This window comes from Aulonocara stuartgranti (assembly GCF_965226115.1).
Source record: "Aulonocara stuartgranti genome assembly, chromosome: 4".
In the NCBI taxonomy this organism is placed as follows: Eukaryota; Metazoa; Chordata; class Actinopteri; order Cichliformes; family Cichlidae; genus Aulonocara; species Aulonocara stuartgranti.
Genome location: NC_138942.1, coordinates 5,233,170 through 5,251,615, shown reverse-complemented (window position 1 = coordinate 5,251,615; position 18,446 = coordinate 5,233,170). Strand labels below are relative to the sequence as shown.

Here is an 18,446-nt window from a genome sequence, read left to right as displayed (position 1 = left end):
TTTTTGAAATGTGACAAAGGAGAACAATTATTTCTACTTATACCAAAGAACAAAATATATATTATAATGTTATTTATAGCAGACATTGGCACTGTAAAATAAATATAAAACTAAATATAACAGCATTCATAAACTGCATTTTCTTTTTTCACAGCCCTTTCTAATAAACCACAATAAGTGACTGGACAACTTTTAATAATGTCACTTCTTTTTTATTGATTTAATGGATAATGTGACACTTTGACAGGGTAAGATCATCCAAGCATGAATTTCTTCACCTTTGCCTCATTAACACAGATTACTAATCCAATGCACAAAATTATGAACCCAAGATTTAATGAGTAATTACACCACAAAATCATTAAATGATCAGACTGAATGTTCAGAATGATGAAAGATATTGAATCAGGTTTTGACTGATTGACTATTATTGATAAAGAAATAACCTTTTCAACAGAAGGCAGCTGCAGCAAGTCTTAAAGAAACAGATGACTGACAAGTGGAGTGTTTCGATTGTCTTCTATTGTGGATGGAGTAGCATTTCAAGTGACAAACTGAGTGTGCTTGGAATAACAAAGATAACTCCTTAAATACATTAGTCACACGGTCATCTATATAATTAGGTGCATTCAGACCAAAATGTTCAACTTCAAGATTGCAAACATCTTAGCAACTGAGGTGCAAATCGTTTTCAAAGTGTCATTTAAAAACAAAGCATTTTGAAATTAATGTAGAATTCTTTCTCCATTAGTGCGTTATATGCAAAAACTAAAACTAGTAACAGTTTAGAGGTGGTGTTTTCACACAATTAGGGCTCTTTTTTTGTTGGCGAGGAACACGTGCCAGTTGGGCCAGTAAAGCTTGGAGTTCTGGATGCAGGAGTTTTCTTCCGTACAGGTGTACCCGGTCGGGCAGCAGTGCTTCATGTCGCTGCAGCACACCGCCTAGAGGGAGGACAGAGGGAGGAAAGTCTGTAAAAAAAACTGAATGGTTTACTTAACTCATACACGCTCCCTTTTTATTGGCACAAAACCTCACAATTCAGACGTTGTGATGCTTTATAAGGCATTTTTTAAAAAGATGCTGCAATGTAAGTACAGATTTGCCTTTTAGTATTACATGAAAACACAACAGTAATACCACTAATTTTTTTAAGTAGCAAAGTTCTCCTTATGGCTCTGTTTAGAGGCCTACATATTTATACAACATATTAGTTTAAAACCTATTCATGTCAACAGTGGTTTAACCTACTAATTTGTTTACAATGGAGCTCATGTTGAATCTCGAGCAGTGAATATATGTTTACAAACTAATTAGAGGGTAAAATGGTTGAGTTTGCAGTCTGGTAAAAGGTAACCTAACTGTGTAAAGGGTTATAATTTCACTGAAGGATGGAACTGAAATCTAGGGAATTACTGTATATAGTACAAAATGAGGAAATACTACTTTGGCTGTAAAATAAAATTACTTTCATCTGCTGACCTAAAACTGGACTTTCCAGGAGTGATCTCAAAATAGCAGTGAGCCTGAAGGCAGTCAAGAGGTGCAGCCTCCCTTTTCTGAGGTAAGCATATGAAAAATTTTGGAGCCCTTGGCTTACTGACAGTTCTCAGCTCTCCCTGACAGTTAACATAAAGCAGGAGGAAGGAAGCAGGACTAGTTTCTGTAAATCATACGTTAGAAGATGGACAGCAGCCCCAGGAAGTGGCAGAAGTCCTGCAGCAAGTTTCATCATGCCCGCAATTGGTCTGTTTATCGCACTTGATGTCTTTGTGCTTTGTTGGGCTGAGCTGGGGTTGAGGCTCAAGTAGATACACCGGTGTCAGTGGGACTCTCTCCAGCTGCATCATGATGAGCTTCTGGCAGGATCTGGATAAGATGTCACAGGTGTAACCCTGCGGGCAACAGTGCTCCTTATCCGGACAGCAAACAGCCTGCAGACACATAGTTGGTGCAAATTATAGTCCCCAGTTTGCATAGGCAAAGCCTGACCTGATGAGACGGCTACCAGGGTATATGATATTTTCATGCACTCACATTTTTGAGTGGACAGCAGCCCCACTCGCCTGTGAACAGCTTGCAGCAGCTGGTTTGTTCAGGACACTGGCTTGCACCTTCGCACTGGACAGAGTAGGGCTCGGCCTCGTCGCTGGTAATGGCTGGAATTTTGGTGTACCATGGAATCACAACTTCTCCTTTTATGCACGACGTGCGGCTATTGTCACATTTGTACTGGTTAGGACAGCAGTGACTCCCATCCTCACAGCACACCGCCTGGGGAGAAGTGAAAACATGAGCAGTGGCTTTCACTTCATCAATTCTGCTGTTTCACTTCTTTTTTCATTGGTGTATATATAAAGGTTATAGAGAGTCTGAAGAATTCAAATTACCCAGAACTCGAACAACCCGTAAAGGCTTTTGTGTGTCTGTATGTGGTGTGAAAATCTGGAACAGTCTGAGTTTACAATTGAAACAATGCAAAAATATTCATAGATTTAAATTTCTCTACAAACAGTTGGTCTGGTCACAGTATACTCAATGATGGGTTTTAGTGTGCTCTGTAATGTCTGTCCTCTTACCATTGCTGGTATGGATTCCAAAATAAAAAATAAAGTGTGCGTATGTATGTACATATATGTACTTGTGTGTGTAGATATATATGTATGTATATGTATGTGTGTCTGTTACTTGTAGTTATTACTGCCTGTTACCTGTGGTAATGCAATTTATAATTTATATATTCTGTATTCAGTTATGAAGGCTCTAATTGTTGGTTGCGAGCTGCCGCTTAGATGCTTGTATCTGCCCGGGGCTGTTGATGGGTCTGTATGCAATGATGGGCGTAGCTGCGGGAAGTTTATTGTTTTTTTTTGTTGATGAGTGAGTATAGGGGTGGGATTTAATAAGTTTTCTTCGTCCCACTCCTTTTTCAGGCAAGTTTTGTTTTTTGTTTTGTGTATTTTATGTTCAATATAGGTATTTGTTGTGCCTGAAAATGAATAAATAAATGAAATGAAATGAAATGAAGATGCTGAAATTCTATTCTAGAAACTTAAAGACACATCAGTTTATAAATGACTATTATAAATTCAGAGTGGCAACCAAAATAAAGTTCATTCGAGTTCATTTGAGTGACTGTGGCCTGTAAGCTGCTAAAGTCGCCAGTTCTCAACAGGAATATGAGAAAAGATGTGAAACAGAAAAACAGGATATCACCATGCAAATTAGGGCTAAAGATGATGTCTAGTTGTGCTTTTTTGGGGCTTGATGAACAGGTGACATTCAGTTAACATCTTCCGTGACTGCAGTGTGGGCGGCAGGTTTTTCTTTCATAAGCTTCAAAGGAAGTTTTAGGAATGAAAAAACTCAGCCGGCCTAAAAACTGCTTGGTGATCTGTGTGGTTCCCCCGCCCTCCACACACACACACTCACACACATACCTCACACCACATGGTCTAAAATAAACCATCTAATCCTCTTTTAAGATCTCTTGCAACTTCTTCAGGATGTTTTGAATCTTGCCAGGTCCTAAAAGAGGTTGGCTTTTAAAATGATCTAAACTATCTTATTTTCTTGTACTGGATTTTTCTCTTTCTTGTATTGTAGAAGGACAAATAATCTTCAGCTACACAAAAGACATCAACAAAACCACTGTGGTGTAAAAATAAGCTTTTTTTCAAAACCTGGGAAATGTTACTGACGGCCCAAGGTGTGTAATAACTGACAGTGTGTTAGTGTAGAGTTAGTGAAGCATTTCTTTACATATTGGAGGATTAAATGACAACAGCTTTGCAAATGAAACTGTGCTGTGCTGCACAACTTATTCAAGCAATATGTTTGATTGGTGTTTGTGGACTGGCTGGTAATCATAGTAAACATCAACTGCCTCAATTGTGTTGTGTGAAAAAAATTACAAATTTGCATTCTCTTCCAAAACCGCCGTTTATATCAGGAGTGGAAGTATGACTCATAGATGTGACACATACGTGTAAGCATTGTTAGGATGCAAAGTAATAGTGACGTTAATGTTGACTCTTCCAATGACTGCCAATAGAAGCAACCATTTTAGAAAAGATGGATGAGAACAAGACCTTATTGACACTTTCTGTATGTCCTCCTGTCATTATAAAATTAAACTGCGACAAATATGCGCTGGGCTGCTGCATATTGATGTTTAATAACAGATGGAGGAGACACGAGGTCAGTGATGCTGTGAAAAAGCAGAGCTCACCTCAGGCAGCGGACAGCAGCCCCACTTTTTAAAATTCTTCATGTAGCAGCAGGTGGTCGACTGAGGGCAGCTGGTGTGGGCATCACAGTTAATCATGCCTTCTTCTTCTTTGTCCTCCTCCTCCGATTTAGCGCTTGTTGTTGGACTCTCAGTTGTAGGCTGCACAGTAGTAGGTGCTTCAGTAGTGAACGCAGGTACCTTCTGTAGCATGGGAGTTGAGCCTGATGGGCCATTGCAAGACACGGCGGTCGGGTCACAGGTGGTGCCGCTCGGGCAGCAGTGTTTGTGATCGTCACAGCAGACCGCCTTTTATGCAAAAAGACAAAAGTGCAGTCAGTCACAGATAGTCAAGTTCAAATACAAACAGAAGCCTGACAATGCTTGGCAGAGCAATGTTGACAAAAATAAAACAGGTTAAATGCAATGTAGATTAAAGATATTATTTGATATTTCTAGAAATACAACAACCTGCTTTTATTTTTTGTCACGCACTACACAAACAAACTGTGTCTGTGCAGAGGCTAGCAAAGACAAGGGTTAGTGCAGTCACAGAACTTTCTTTTGTTTTTAAGTAAAGTGGGTGCAGCAGTAAATCATGTAACACACTCACCGTTACAACGCACTTGTCCAGTCTTACTGACCTCAGAGTAATTTTACACTCTTAACAAGTCACATTTTTAACCACAGACTCTTTATTTTCTGTACACTTTATCTACATCACTCCATCATCAACTACGAAACCACTGTGTCACCGTGGTGGTGTAAAGAATATTCGCTTTACTAGCTGTAACTTAGCCAGCAACATGCTTAGGCATGTATTGGTAGCTTTGTCACTGTAAGTCAACTTTTACCTCATCAATATGATACTCAAGTGGTCTCCAGTTTTTGTAAAAGATGCAGGACATACAGCACGTACAGCAGTTTAAGCTCCTTTAACTAACAGGTTCCTGGTGATAGCTGCATGCAGCCATCCAGAGTGACGGAACTTTAGGTTACCAACAGTTTTCTGTTTGGTGTAAATTTGACATTCTGTGTGTGTTAATAAAGTACTTTTGAGAAATGTGGTCTAAAAACCGATTTCAGTCCAATGCTAACCTCTGGCAATGGACAGCAGGCCCAGCGACCTTCTTGGGTTTTACAGCAGGTGGTGCCATCAGGACAGGCTGCTGTGTGATCACAAGGAACTTTCTTCTCCTCTGCCTTCTGCTTTATGATTGCAGGAAGCTTCTTGGCCCAGGGCACAGACATCAGGCCGTCTTCACAGGTTTGAGCCTCCAAGTTACATTTCTTCCCTTTGGGACAACAGTGTATGAAGTCTTCACAACAAACAGCCTGGAATTAGGGCAAACAGAACACCATCAATATATTTAAAACACCTTAAACTGCAAGTAATTATACATTTAAGCAGAAATGTCTAAATAAATGGCAGACGAGACTCAGTAGTGTTTGTTCGCACTGCACTCCCCTCTCTCCTCCAAATTGAAAAGCATTTAAAAAAATGGATGGATAGATGGTAACACTGTACCTCTGGCATTGGACAGCAGGCCCAGCCACCTTCTTGGGTTTTACAGCAGGTGGTGCCATCAGGACAGGCTGATGTATCGTCACATGGAACATCCTTCACCTCTACCTTCTGCTTTATGATTGCAGGGAGCTTCTTGGCCCAGGGCACAGAGATCAGGCCGTCTTCACAGGTTTGAGCCTCCAAGTTACATTTCTTCCCTTTGGGACAACAGTGTATGAAGTCGTCACAACAAACAGCCTGGAAATGAAATGACAGCACAGACAGAAAGGTGTCAATATACTAAAAACACCTGAAATGTTAAACAGAAACTGTTAAATAAATATCAGACGAGGCTGTGGTGTATGCTTATGCCCTGTCCTCGCCTCCTCTGCCTTTTACCCTTCAAGCCTGACAAAGTAAAGCAGTTAGGGAAATGAATTAATAGATGCCCCAGAAGTTTGATTCTGCTCATCTGGACGTAGCATTTTCAGTGGGAGAAACATTTCGTCACTCATCCAAGTGACTTCTTCGGTCTCAGCTGACTGCAGGTTTCCCCAACCTTATAAACAGTACATTTGCACAATGTCTGAAACTAGCCCACTGAATGAACAATGGGCTGTGAGGTCAGTTCCTTGATCGTTACTATGCAAATTGTCATGACTATTGATTAACAACCACTCCAGTCACAGAGAGTTGGGGAAGGCTGTAATCACAGCATTGTACGATGGTGAAAGATGTACCCTTAGACCTCCCCCTCGATTCAGAGATGGTCTTTCCCTTTTCACCCAAATAGCCTCCTTGAATCCCCGCTTAAACGAGTGTTCCTCACTGTCCAGGATGTGTACATCCTCATCACTGAAAGAGTGTCCATTGACCTGTAGGTGTAAATAGACTGCGGAGTCCTGGCCTGACGAGTTAGCTCTTCTGTGTTGTGCCAACGGTTTCGCCACAGGTTGTTTGGGTTCCCCCATGATATAAATCATGACAATCCTCCTGTCACCTAACAGTGTACACTAAATTATTCTGTTTGTGTCGGGGGACCTGATCCTTGGGGTGGGCCAATTTTTGGTCCACCGTGTTTTGGGGTTTTAAAGCCACAGAGACGCGGTGTTTAAAAAAAATTTGTTTCAACTGTTACGATCCTCCTGACACATAATGGATCACTAAGGATTTTCGCTTAGGCAACCAGTTGTCCTTCTCTCCTGGATTGGCTGGAGCTTTCCTTAGCCCCCTTCCCATTACGAGGGTGATAGATTGTCTGAAGCAGTTACAACAAGGCAATACTATTGACCGGACTTCATGCCACAGGCTATGCCCGGGGAATCTACACCAAGTCTGTATAGTGTACCGAAGATACATCAACAGGGTGTACATTTAAGACCACTTGACGGTACCTGCATGATTAGGCATGCATCAAGACAAATTAATAGATGGTAACACTGTACCTCTGGCATTGGACAGCAGGCCCAGCCACCTTCTTTGGTTTTACAGCAGGTGGTGCCATCAGGACAGGCTGATGTATCGTCACATGGAACATCCTTCACCTCTACCTTCTGCTTTATGATTGCAGGAACCTTCTTGGCCCAGGGCACAGACATCAGGCCGTCTTCACAGGTTTGAGCCTCCAAGTTACATTTCTTCCCTTTGGGACAACAGTGTATGAAGTCGTCACAACAAACAGCCTGGAAACAAAATGACAGCACAGACAGAAAGCTGTCAATATACTAAAAACACCTGAAATGTTAAACAGAAACTGTTAAATAAATATCAGGCGAGGCTTTGATGTTTGCTTGTGCCCTGCCCTGCCCTCCCCTTGCCCCTCCAAGCCTGACAAAGAAAACCAGTTAAGAAAATTGACGGATAGATGGTAATACTGTACCTCTGGCATTGGACAGCAGGCCCAGCCACCTTCTTGGGTTTTACAGCAGGTGGTGCCATCAGGACAGGCTGATGTATCGTCACATGGAACATCCTTCACCTCTACCTTCTGCTTTATGATTGCAGGGAGCTTCTTGGCCCAGGGCACAGAGATCAGGCCGTCTTCACAGGTTTGAGCCTTCAAGTTACATTTCTTCCCTTTGGGACAACAGTGTATGAAGTCTTCACAGCAAACAGCCTGGAATTAGGGCGAACAGAATACCATCAATATACTAAAATGACCTTAAACTGCAAGTAATTATACATTTAAACAGAAATGTCTAAATAAATGGCAGACAGAGCTGTGTAATATGTGTTCATCCTGCCCTCCCCTCTCCCCGCCAACCCTGAAATTGACAAGCATTTAAGAAAATGGATGTATAGATGGTAATACTGTACCTCTGGCATTGGACAGCAGGCCCAGCCACCTTCTTGGGTTTTACAGCAGGTTGTGCCATCAGGACAGGCTGATGTATCGTCACATGGAACATCCTTCACCTCTACCTTCTGCTTTATGATTGCAGGAACCTTCTTGGCCCAGGGCACAGAGATCAGGCCGTCTTCACAGGTTTGAGCCTTCAAGTTACATTTCTTCCCTTTGGGACAACAGTGTATGAAGTCTTCACAACAAACAGCCTGGAAATGAAATTACAGGATAAAAAAACACTTTAAACTACAAGTAGTTACATATATAAATAGGAACTTTGAAACACATGTGAGACGAGGCTGTGTGGTATGTGTTAGCCCTGCAATAGACAGGAGACCTATCCAAGGTGTAATCTGCCCCTTATCCCATCCCATGAGAGCCAGGATAGGTTCAAGCCATTCCCTCATCCATGAAGTGGACAAGTGTTTAAGAATATGGATGGATAGATGGTAACACTGTACCTCTGGCATTGGACAGCAGGCCCAGCCACCTTCTTGGGTTTTACAGCAGGTGGTGCCATCAGGACAGGCTGATGTATCGTCACATGGAACATCCTTCACCTCTACCTTCTGCTTTATGATTGCAGGAACCTTCTTGGCCCAGGGCACAGAGATCACGCCGCCTTCACAGGTTTGAGCCTCCAAGTTACATTTCTTCCCCTTTGGACAACAGTGTATGAAGTCTTCACAACAAACAGCCTGGAAACAAAATGACAGCACAGACAGAAAGGTGTCAATATACTAAAAACACCTGAAATGTTAAACAGAAACTGTTAAATAAATATCAGACAAGGCTTTGATGTTTGCTTGTGCCCTGCCCTGCCCTCCCCTTGCCCCTCCAAGCCTGACAAAGAAAGCCAGTTAAGAAAATTGACGGATAGATGGTAATACTGTACCTCTGGCATTGGACAGCAGGCCCAGCCACCTTCTTGGGTTTTACAGCAGGTGGTGCCATCAGGACAGGCTGATGTATCGTCACATGGAACATCCTTCACCTCTACCTTCTGCTTTATGATTGCAGGAACCTTCTTGGCCCAGGGCACAGAGATCAGGCCGTCTTCACAGGTTTGAGCCTCCAAGTTACATTTCTTCCCTTTGGGACAACAGTGTATGAAGTCTTCACAGCAAACAGCCTGGAATTAGGGCGAACAGAATACCATCAATATACTAAAATGACCTTAAACTGCAAGTAATTATACATTTAAACAGAAATGTCTAAATAAATGGCAGACAGAGCTGTGTAATATGTGTTCATCCTGCCCTCCCCTCTCCCCGCCAACCCTGAAATTGACAAGCATTTAAGAAAATGGATGTATAGATGGTAATACTGTACCTCTGGCATTGGACAGCAGGCCCAGCCACCTTCTTGGGTTTTACAGCAGGTTGTGCCATCAGGACAGGCTGATGTATCGTCACATGGAACATCCTTCACCTCTACCTTCTGCTTTATGATTGCAGGAACCTTCTTGGCCCAGGGGACAGAGATCAGGCCGTCTTCACAGGTTTGAGCCTTCAAGTTACATTTCTTCCCTTTGGGACAACAGTGTATGAAGTCTTCACAACAAACAGCCTGGAAATGAAATTACAGGATAAAAAAACACCTTAAACTACAAGTAGTTACATATATAAATAGGAACTTTGAAACACATGTGAGACGAGGCTGTGTGGTATGTGTTAGCCCTGCAATAGACAGGAGACCTATCCAAGGTGTAATCTGCCCCTTATCCCATCCCATGAGAGCCAGGATAGGTTCAAGCCATTCCCTCATCCATGAAGTGGACAAGTGTTTAAGAATATGGATGGATAGATGGTAATACTGTACCTCTGGCATTGGACAGCAGGCCCAGCCACCTTCTTGGGTTTTACAGCAGGTGGTGCCATCAGGACAGGCTGATGTATCGTCACATGGAACATCCTTCACCTCTACCTTCTGCTTTATGATTGCAGGAACCTTCTTGGCCCAGGGCACAGACATCAGGCCGTCTTCACAGGTTTGAGCCTCCAAGTTACATTTCTTCCCTTTGGGACAACAGTGTATGAAGTCTTCACAACAAACAGCCTGGAAATGAAATGACAGCACAGACAGAAAGCTGTCAATATACTAAAAACACCTGAAATGCTAAAGAGAAACTGTTAAATAAATGGCAGTCAGGGCTTTGATGCTTGTGCCCTGCCATCCCATCACCCATCTTCTCTCCCCTCTTCCTCTCCCAACAAAGGAAGCCAGCTAAGAAAATGGATGGATAGATGGTAACACTGTACCTCTGGCATTGGACAGCAGGCCCAGCCACCTTCTTGGGTTTTACAGCAGGTGGTGCCATCAGGACAGGCTGATGTATCGTCACATGGAACATCCTTCACCTCTACCTTCTGCTTTATGATTGCAGGGACCTTCTTGGCCCAGGGCACAGAGATCATGCCGTCTTCACAGGTTTGAGCCTCCAAGTTACATTTCTTCCCTTTGGGACAACAGTGTATGAAGTCTTCACAACAAACAGCCTGGAATTAGGGCAAACAGAACACCATCAATATATTTAAAACACCTTAAACTGCAAGTAATTATACATTTAAGCAGAAATGTCTAAATAAATGGCAGACGAGACTCAGTAGTGTTTGTTCGCACTGCACTCCCCTCTCTCCTCCAAATTGAAAAGCATTTTAAAAAATGGATGGATAGATGGTAATACTGTACCTCTGGCATTGGACAGCAGGCCCAGCCACCTTCTTGGGTTTTACAGCAGGTTGTGCCATCAGGACAGGCTGATGTATCGTCACATGGAACATCGTTTGCTGGAGAAAAGACATTGAGAAAAAAATTAATCCACTAATGTTTCATGACTGCCATCGTTGTGAGCCCTCACTTCCACTGACTGAATGTAATAATCATCCTCATGAACCATTTGATAAGTGATACGAACAACCAGCGAGATCATCATGAGATTTTGTCAAATTTGGAATTGACGACAATAACAGTTCCATGTTATAATTACTAAAATTACCTGGTGCACTCTTTGACCACTCGCAGTGTTATGGAGCAATGTCAGTTGTCAGTGAGTTTGAACACGAACAAAATTAAAGAAAATGAAGACGCCCCAATCAATTAAATATTATTTCTGAGTTATGACAGTAAAAAAATGCATATAACATAAAAACTAGTATAATTTACCACAGACTAGGGACACGTCTTTCAATATTTTTGTTTTACTTAAATACCTGTCAGTAAAGACATCCATTCTCTGACTAAGAATTCATGAACTCGAAACTGCAAACATTTTAATTGTATTTAAATAAAAGACTAAAACAATTACACAACTGCAAATTAAATATAAAATGTTTCTCCTGAAATACAAAGTCCTGAATGATCAGGGCCTGTCATATGTTATCCACACCTCATAAAACCATATTATTCCAATAGTGCATTTCACTTTCGGACTGCAGGTTTACTTGTGGTTCGTAGGGTTTTTCGAAGTAGACTGGGAGCCCTCAATCCCAGTTTGGATTGAGGGGGCAAACACCGTGTTTACTGTTAAAACATTTCTTTTAATAAAGCTTATAGTGAGGCGACTTTTGTTTTGAATCGGTGCTATATAAATAAAACTGTACTAAAACTTTAACTGAATTGAATAACTTCCTTGGTCTAAAGAAGCCTGCTTTAAGTCACAAGGGGCAACTGTCCAAATGACTCCAATACGGTCATTTGTGTTGTACCATGATAGAGATGTAATGATGACATTAAATTCAGACCAAATGGTGGAAATATGAGAATGAAGAGGATGCACCATAGTTAAAGCTAATCAGAGATGTGTGTCCTGCTGTGCACAAAACACAGCGAATTTATTGTGAACCATTTGATTGGCTCATGGAGGAAAGATAAATAATTCCTGTCTAAATAAAGATATAACTCATTTATAGTTGGCAGGAACTGAGGAGGAACAGAGCTGTTCTGGGCAGAAGTAATGCAGGCAAAAGCACTGTTATATTAAGACAGCTGCATTCACCACTATTCCTTTCTCTTGTAGCCAAATCAGAGTCAGTTTGGAGCAGTCTGTGTTATATGAGGAAGTATTTACCAATACAGTCACACATACTGGAACAATTTAGATGTCATGCTACAAAAGCCATTCTTTAAAAATAAAACTTCTCCTTTTTCCAAGTACTTTTAAAGGTTGACTGTCAAGTTTGATCTGTCAAACAAACCATGTGGTGCTTCAGGTTTCTGCCCCTCAGCCTCAGTGTTTTTTTGTTCCATGACATTGCAACAAAAATCATCACATTAAAAATATATATTTGAATTGAAAATGCATATTGGACTAACAGCAGAACCAATGATGTATATTGCCAAAAGTATTCACTCATCTCTCTTCACACGCATATGAACTTCAGTGACATCCTGTTCTTAACCCAAAGGGTTTAATATGATGTCGGCCCACCATTTGCAGCTATAACAGCTTCAGCTCTTCTGGTAAGAGTTTAGATTATTTATTGTTTATTGAAACTTAAAGTTAGGCTGTGGCTGATTTGAGTGACTGGTGAATGCAGACAGGACTGCTAAACTGTTGATTCACAGAACTGGACCTCTTGACCATACTTGCCATACAAAGTTGTTTTTGTTTTTTTAATACACACAAGAATTGACACATAAAAATAAAAAATGTGGCTTTCTGTGTGGTTATTTGTAGTAACAGCACATCCAAAAAGTGTAAAATTCTATTTGCATGTTACTTAGCAGGTATCTGTATCTGTGCGTTATTTGTTCTTAGCATTCCGGCTTGTCCCACCAAAATGCTTCCACTGATTTCAGAGTGGGTCGTTGCAGCGGCTCCCCCTTTTACCTTCAATATCATATTAAAAGTTCAAACTGGGCTGCCTGCACTGTAATATTTTGACGTTTTTCATGAGTTACAGTGATGTTTCTGAACAAGCATTATAAATATGTTGTAATAGTTAGCAGGCTTGGTAAGGGAAAAACTACCACCAAACAAAAACATTCATTGAAGACGGGGTGTTGCAACATTTAATTATAGCTGGATAGACCTGCTTATCAGCGCCAGATTTGTCTTGTCATTACCAGGAAATAATGAAACTGGTAAGAGAAAAAAAGATTTACCTGAACCATTAATCATGCACGCACTGGCACACCTAAAAACCGACAATGCCAAAAAAAATGGCCCGAAAGTGAGTCAGTGGACCACCTTTTAAAAAATAATATCTTGGAAAGCATTTGACATACGAAGCAAAAAATTCTCAGCAGTCATTTTAAGATGTTGAAACTTGAGATGGAATCACCTTTATGTGTCTTGTGATAAATCATGTGCTTTTTTTTCCAGTCTCATTGTTCTACATTATTTGTTTCATGGGGATAGTCTCACCTGCAGCTGCCTTAGCAACTGATGACACATTTACTGTCTTACCAGATGGAGGAAGCAGATTGGCTGTGGTGACTTTGGGGGCGTTTTCTGTTCCTGTGTTATTCACTGCTTCAACTGGCACTTCTTCTGGGAACAGAAAAACACAAAGATTAAGATAAACACACACACACACACACTTTCAAATACTTAGTGAGAACAAGGAACTAAGCTTAACGTTCACAGCAAAACAGTCAATTAAAAATTTCTGACCTTTCTGGTTTTCCCAAGCTGCTCTCACTCTGGCAGGGAGCTTTGCCCACATTGGCATCTCTTTCTTGGTAGAAGAGTCAATGCATTTGGAATGCTCGACATCACATGTGGTCCCTTCAGAGCAGCAGTGTATCTTGTCAGCGCAGCACACGGCCTGTTCACATGGAAAATAATAAAACACCATTAAGTCACGATAACTGGACGTCAATGCAGGACATGCAAATCCATAATTTGACTTTTTTGTCATTCATGATCTCACTCATGGTATGGAGTAGCATTTTGTACCTTTGATAGTGGACAGCATGCCCATTTCCCGTCATTTGTTTCACAGCAGGTGGTACCATCTGGGCACTCTGAAATGCCATCGCTGCATAGAACTGTAACCACGAGCTCTGCAACAATATCACATGAACATCAAAACTCAAAACAGGAAAAGGAATAGTGATACGACTGAATTATGATACTTTGGCGGGGAAGTTGAACCTTTTTTGATGCAGCCTCGGCTGTCTGAGCTGCAGTCGTGGCCCTCAGGGCAGCAGTGTTTGCCATCGGGGCAGGAGATTCCCTGATAGCAGTGAGGAAATCAAGAATTATGAATTAAACAAAAGCATTGGAACTGTTTATCTATTCATGCAGTAAATGAAAGATTTCAAAGAGGAAAAAAGGTTCAGTGAAATAAAGAGTAACAAACGACCAGCTGCTGTTTTAGTGCAAGCAGAAACCGCTTTTACAATCTCCAGCCAGTTTATTAGGGACACTTTTTCAGCTGCCATTCTACTAATATATTAAAGCTGGTGGTGGTGTGATGTTTGGAGGATGTTTTCGTGGTGCATTTAGTACTAACTGAATATCTTTTAAATGCCACAGCCTGTGTGCTGCTGACCGTGTCCATCCTCGTATGGCTGCAATATACCTAACTCCTGATGGCTGCCTCCAGCCGGTTAATGCACCACACCACAAAAGCTCAGACCAGCTCAACGTAGTTTCTTGACATGACAATGAGGTCAATGCACTCAAAAGATCTCCACAGTCATAAATCTGGGTCCAACAGAACACTTTTTGAATATGGTGGAAGAGGAGGTTTACATCATGGATCTGAATCTGATGTTATCATGTCAATATACCAGAATCTCTGAGAAACATCTCTTTGCAAAGTTCAAGATGCAAAAAGATATTTAGTTAGTAACTAAAGGTGCTTGTTATATGAGGAGACTGCAGTTATACAACAAGCATGTTATGCGCCATGGAGGTTTGGCTTTTTGAAATGAGGGGCTTGACCAAGCTAGAAGGTGTAGCTAATTAAGTGGCAGGTAAGTTTACATTAAACTTGTAACAAGAGCAAAAATCTATTCCAAAGCACTGAATGTCCTCGGTAAAGTGTAGAAGCTTAGTGGGTCAACCAGCTATGCAAACAAAGCATCAAAGAAAGATCCTCTTTTGAGAGGAAGTAAGCTCTATCACTGTGCAAGTGTCTTTTTCATGGCATCGATTAAATGGTTAGGGACTTTGCTGTTTATCAGTTGAAAGACCGTTAGCTATAAATCTGGAAATTAAAAAAGATAAATCCCTAAATTGAAATTAAAATAAAATACAAGCAGAAAAAAAAAATGAGACGAGACATAAATAATTGTTGCGTTGGTGCTGGTGAAAGATACTGAAGTATTGGTCATACATAACAAAAGGATTTGTAGATCTGAGCCAATTTCTGTTAGAGCTTTCCCTTTAAACAGAAGACTCAAGATGATAAACAAAAGTCTTCTAAAGTGCATGTTGTTTAAATAGATTCGACTTCCTACTGTAACCCAGTGACATAAAGACATCTTTTTACTTTTTCCCACGAGAGCCTGTGGGGTGGGTAAGGGAAATATCCATAGCTTTCCTAATGGATGTTCTGTAACAGCAGGTGGAGTTGTTAACAGCTTAAATGCAGTTTGCAAAAAAAAGTTAAGATTTATTTAGAGTGACTCTTTAGAAAAGCAAAGAGAAGGGAGGTGTAGTTTTACCAAACTGTACTATGTTGTTCAGCACCGACCTTTGTTATAGTGGTGTGATTCAAGATGCAAAACAGAAGTGAAAGATGTTTAAACATGCCGTACCCAAAGTACAGTAACAACCAGGGAGCTTTAAAGGAAGTGAGATGATGCTGGAAATGAATATGACAATAACTAAATATGACAAGGGGACAAAATACGTGAACCTGTTATCCAAAACATCAAAGCTACTGACAGGTGAAGTGAATAGACAACCATCTTGTTGCCATGTACTTAGTAATCATATGCAAGTTAATCTGATATGTACCAGTCACCCAAAAATTTGCAGACTAACTCTGCCACCAATTTCCTGGTAGTGAAAACTTTCAGAGACCCTGAGTGAGTACCCCTTCTGATCAGAGCTCTTTTGGCTGCACAATATTAGAATAACGAGTTTTAATCATGTGGTTGATCGGTGTGTATGTATGGAAATCCCCTCCTAGATTCAAGATTCCTTCACAGGAATGAACCACAAATAAAAGATTAGTGTCATCACTCACTTTGTTTTTCCACTCAGTGCTACTTAAGTATCTGAAGCACGTCTTATTTGTGGTGGTTAGCTTACCTGAGTTAGAGGACAGCAGCCAAACTTCGTCAAACCCTTCAGACAGGAATACTCAGCAGGGCATCGTGACAGGTCGGGGCAGATGTTGTCGTCTTCCTGACTCTCGTATGTCTTGATCATCCTGAAGGACTGAGTGGTCAGAAGGTGGGAAAGAGGACAGCATTACTTCTTTTAATCCACCACGATTATTTAATCTGACTTTGTGACAGAAAACAACTAACGTGTGACGACGCTTACTTTAGAGACTTTGGGCTGATCAGCAGGGGTTCTTTTCACCCAGGGGATGGTCAGGGTGGTATTAATACAGCCAGATAAGGCTTTATTACAGACTGTGCCCTCTGGACAGCAGTGGATGTGATCATCACAGCACTCAGCCTGAGGAGACAGCAGTAGTAGAAACACTTTGACTACCAAAGTTTGAAACAGCTATCACATTGAGGGAAAGCGGCACGTCCTTCTATCTGGATTTCAAAGTAGTAAAACACAGCTGAGGGTGAATAGTATCGCTGCATAATTATATTTACTTTAAAGTATAAGTGAAGGGTTATCTCACATGTACATTTAACTATAGACAAAGGGACAATTTACCTACACTGAAGGTGACGTACTGCAGCTTTGCTCAGTAGGTTAGGATGGAATTCCTCCCTTTTGCACTTTTGGAGTTATTTTAAAACAGAAATCTATAGAAGATTTTGTCCAGTTACCATGAAGATGTGAACACTACACATTTTACTCTTTAATATTTACATACTTGATGACTAATAAGCTGGGCTGGTTTTAGTCTATAGGAATGCATTTAGTTGATGTGAATGAAACTGTTCATACTAATATATAAAGCTAATAGATTTTTATTGATTTAAACAAATGTCGTATAGCAAAATAATTTACAACAGGTCTGATTCTGGTTTTAAGTAAACCAACTCATCAATAACAGCAATCATTTCTTCTGATTATAATTGTAGATGTCCGACGTCTCTCAGAAACGTTTCTATACATTTGTTTTTTGTTTTGTTTTTAGAGATTGTGAGATTTTCATACATCAAAACTTGGTTTAAATGAGTTACTAGCAGAACATGAACCCAAATGGATATCCGTTGGGGTCCCCCCCCCCCCCCCCCCCCCCCCCCACTCTTACTGCAAAAAGGAAGCCAATTAAAACAAGTACAATAAATATAATTACATTGTCGTGAACACTCAAGTTGCATGATGGTATAATAACACCTGGCCTTACGTTTTCATATCGGCAACACCCGTAACCGTTTGCTGGGCTGTTGCAGCAGGTTTCCCCTTCTTTACACAGCCCTCCATCTGGACACACATCAGCACCAACCACAGCCAGGGCGGCCCAGCAGATCACAACCCACTTCTGCATCTGGAGGGGGGAAAGCAAAAGGCACACAAATGGAAAGTGAAACTGGCGGAAGGGGGGGATTTCTCTTTCACTGACCACCACGATAAATGATATTTGTACATTAAAATTCTGCACACATTCTTGATCTTATCAGGTCACAAAGAGTTTGATAACCATGCTCGGGCAGTCATGCCAGTGGTGTCTCGTTATATTCCTTATGTCTGTCTCCAAAAAAACCGAATCTCGGCTATCTGGTCAGCTCGGTTCGAGTTTTAAAGGGAAAATGTCAAATAAAAGTGATGAACCGGGTCTAAACACTGAGCTCAAATGTTGTCTTTGACAAAATAGTGGTTTTCTTCTTTCTCCAGATGTTCAACTTTATTGAAGATGTTTCTTTTATCGTCATATGAATAAGCAAAACAAATGCACAGTCTAAAATGAAATAAATCCACTTTCACTTTCGTCTGGTTTATATTCCTTATTTAACCTAAAAATCTAGCCTCTCAGGGGAAATTCTGAGCGACACAGTTGAACTCTTTATATTGCAAGATAAATACACAGACTGTGAAACTTAAAACAGCTTTTTATAAGGCCCGCACCGATACATGCATAAATGCAATGATAGACGAAATAAAGTTTTTGATGCTCTTACCTTTATTGAAAAAAAATGAACAGAAGGGCTGTTGTGAGCAGGTGTTTCACAAGAGTCTCGCCACAAAATGACACAAATGATAGCCTGCAGTCTTGAACACACCCCGAAAGGGGAGGGAGAGGAGGTGCCTTAATGTTGCTGTACACCTTTTA

General features: G+C 41.0%; 1 protein-coding gene across 2 annotated transcripts; it reads right to left on the bottom strand.

Moving 5' to 3' along the window:
- Positions 1-190: 190 nt before the first annotated feature.
- grna (granulin a) lies at positions 191-18,423 on the bottom strand. Of its 2 annotated transcripts, none has more exons than XM_082529370.1 (23): positions 18,295-18,423; positions 17,523-17,663; positions 16,529-16,666; positions 16,292-16,420; positions 14,180-14,261; positions 13,982-14,088; positions 13,697-13,850; positions 13,490-13,573; positions 10,771-10,868; positions 10,341-10,577; positions 9,901-10,137; positions 9,412-9,648; positions 8,975-9,211; positions 8,541-8,777; positions 8,052-8,288; positions 7,615-7,851; positions 7,181-7,417; positions 5,757-5,993; positions 5,327-5,563; positions 4,232-4,537; positions 2,038-2,274; positions 1,677-1,934; positions 191-944 (listed from the first exon to the last, which is right to left on the bottom strand). In XM_082529370.1, the coding sequence occupies exons 2-23, from the start codon at positions 17,661-17,663 to the stop codon at positions 801-803; spliced, it is 4,248 nt and encodes a 1,415-aa protein (XP_082385496.1). In that variant the 5' UTR covers positions 18,295-18,423; the 3' UTR covers positions 191-800. The 2 variants fall into 2 exon arrangements, with proteins under 2 accessions (XP_082385496.1, XP_082385497.1); XM_082529371.1 differs by having other exon boundaries at positions 13,490-13,570.
- Between the last annotated feature and the right edge of the window lie 23 nt (positions 18,424-18,446).

Coding starts and splice junctions, on each gene's coding strand:
- grna (XM_082529370.1), bottom strand. CDS start 17,663: ATGCAGAAGTGGGTTGTGATCTGCTGGGCCGCCCTGGCTGTGGTTGGT. Junction 8,289..8,540: donor CCTGCTGTCCAATGCCAGAG/GTACAGTGTTAC, acceptor TTTCATTTCCAG/GCTGTTTGTTGTGAAGACTT. Junction 5,564..5,756: donor CCTGCTGTCCAATGCCAGAG/GTACAGTGTTAC, acceptor CCCTAATTCCAG/GCTGTTTGTTGTGAAGACTT.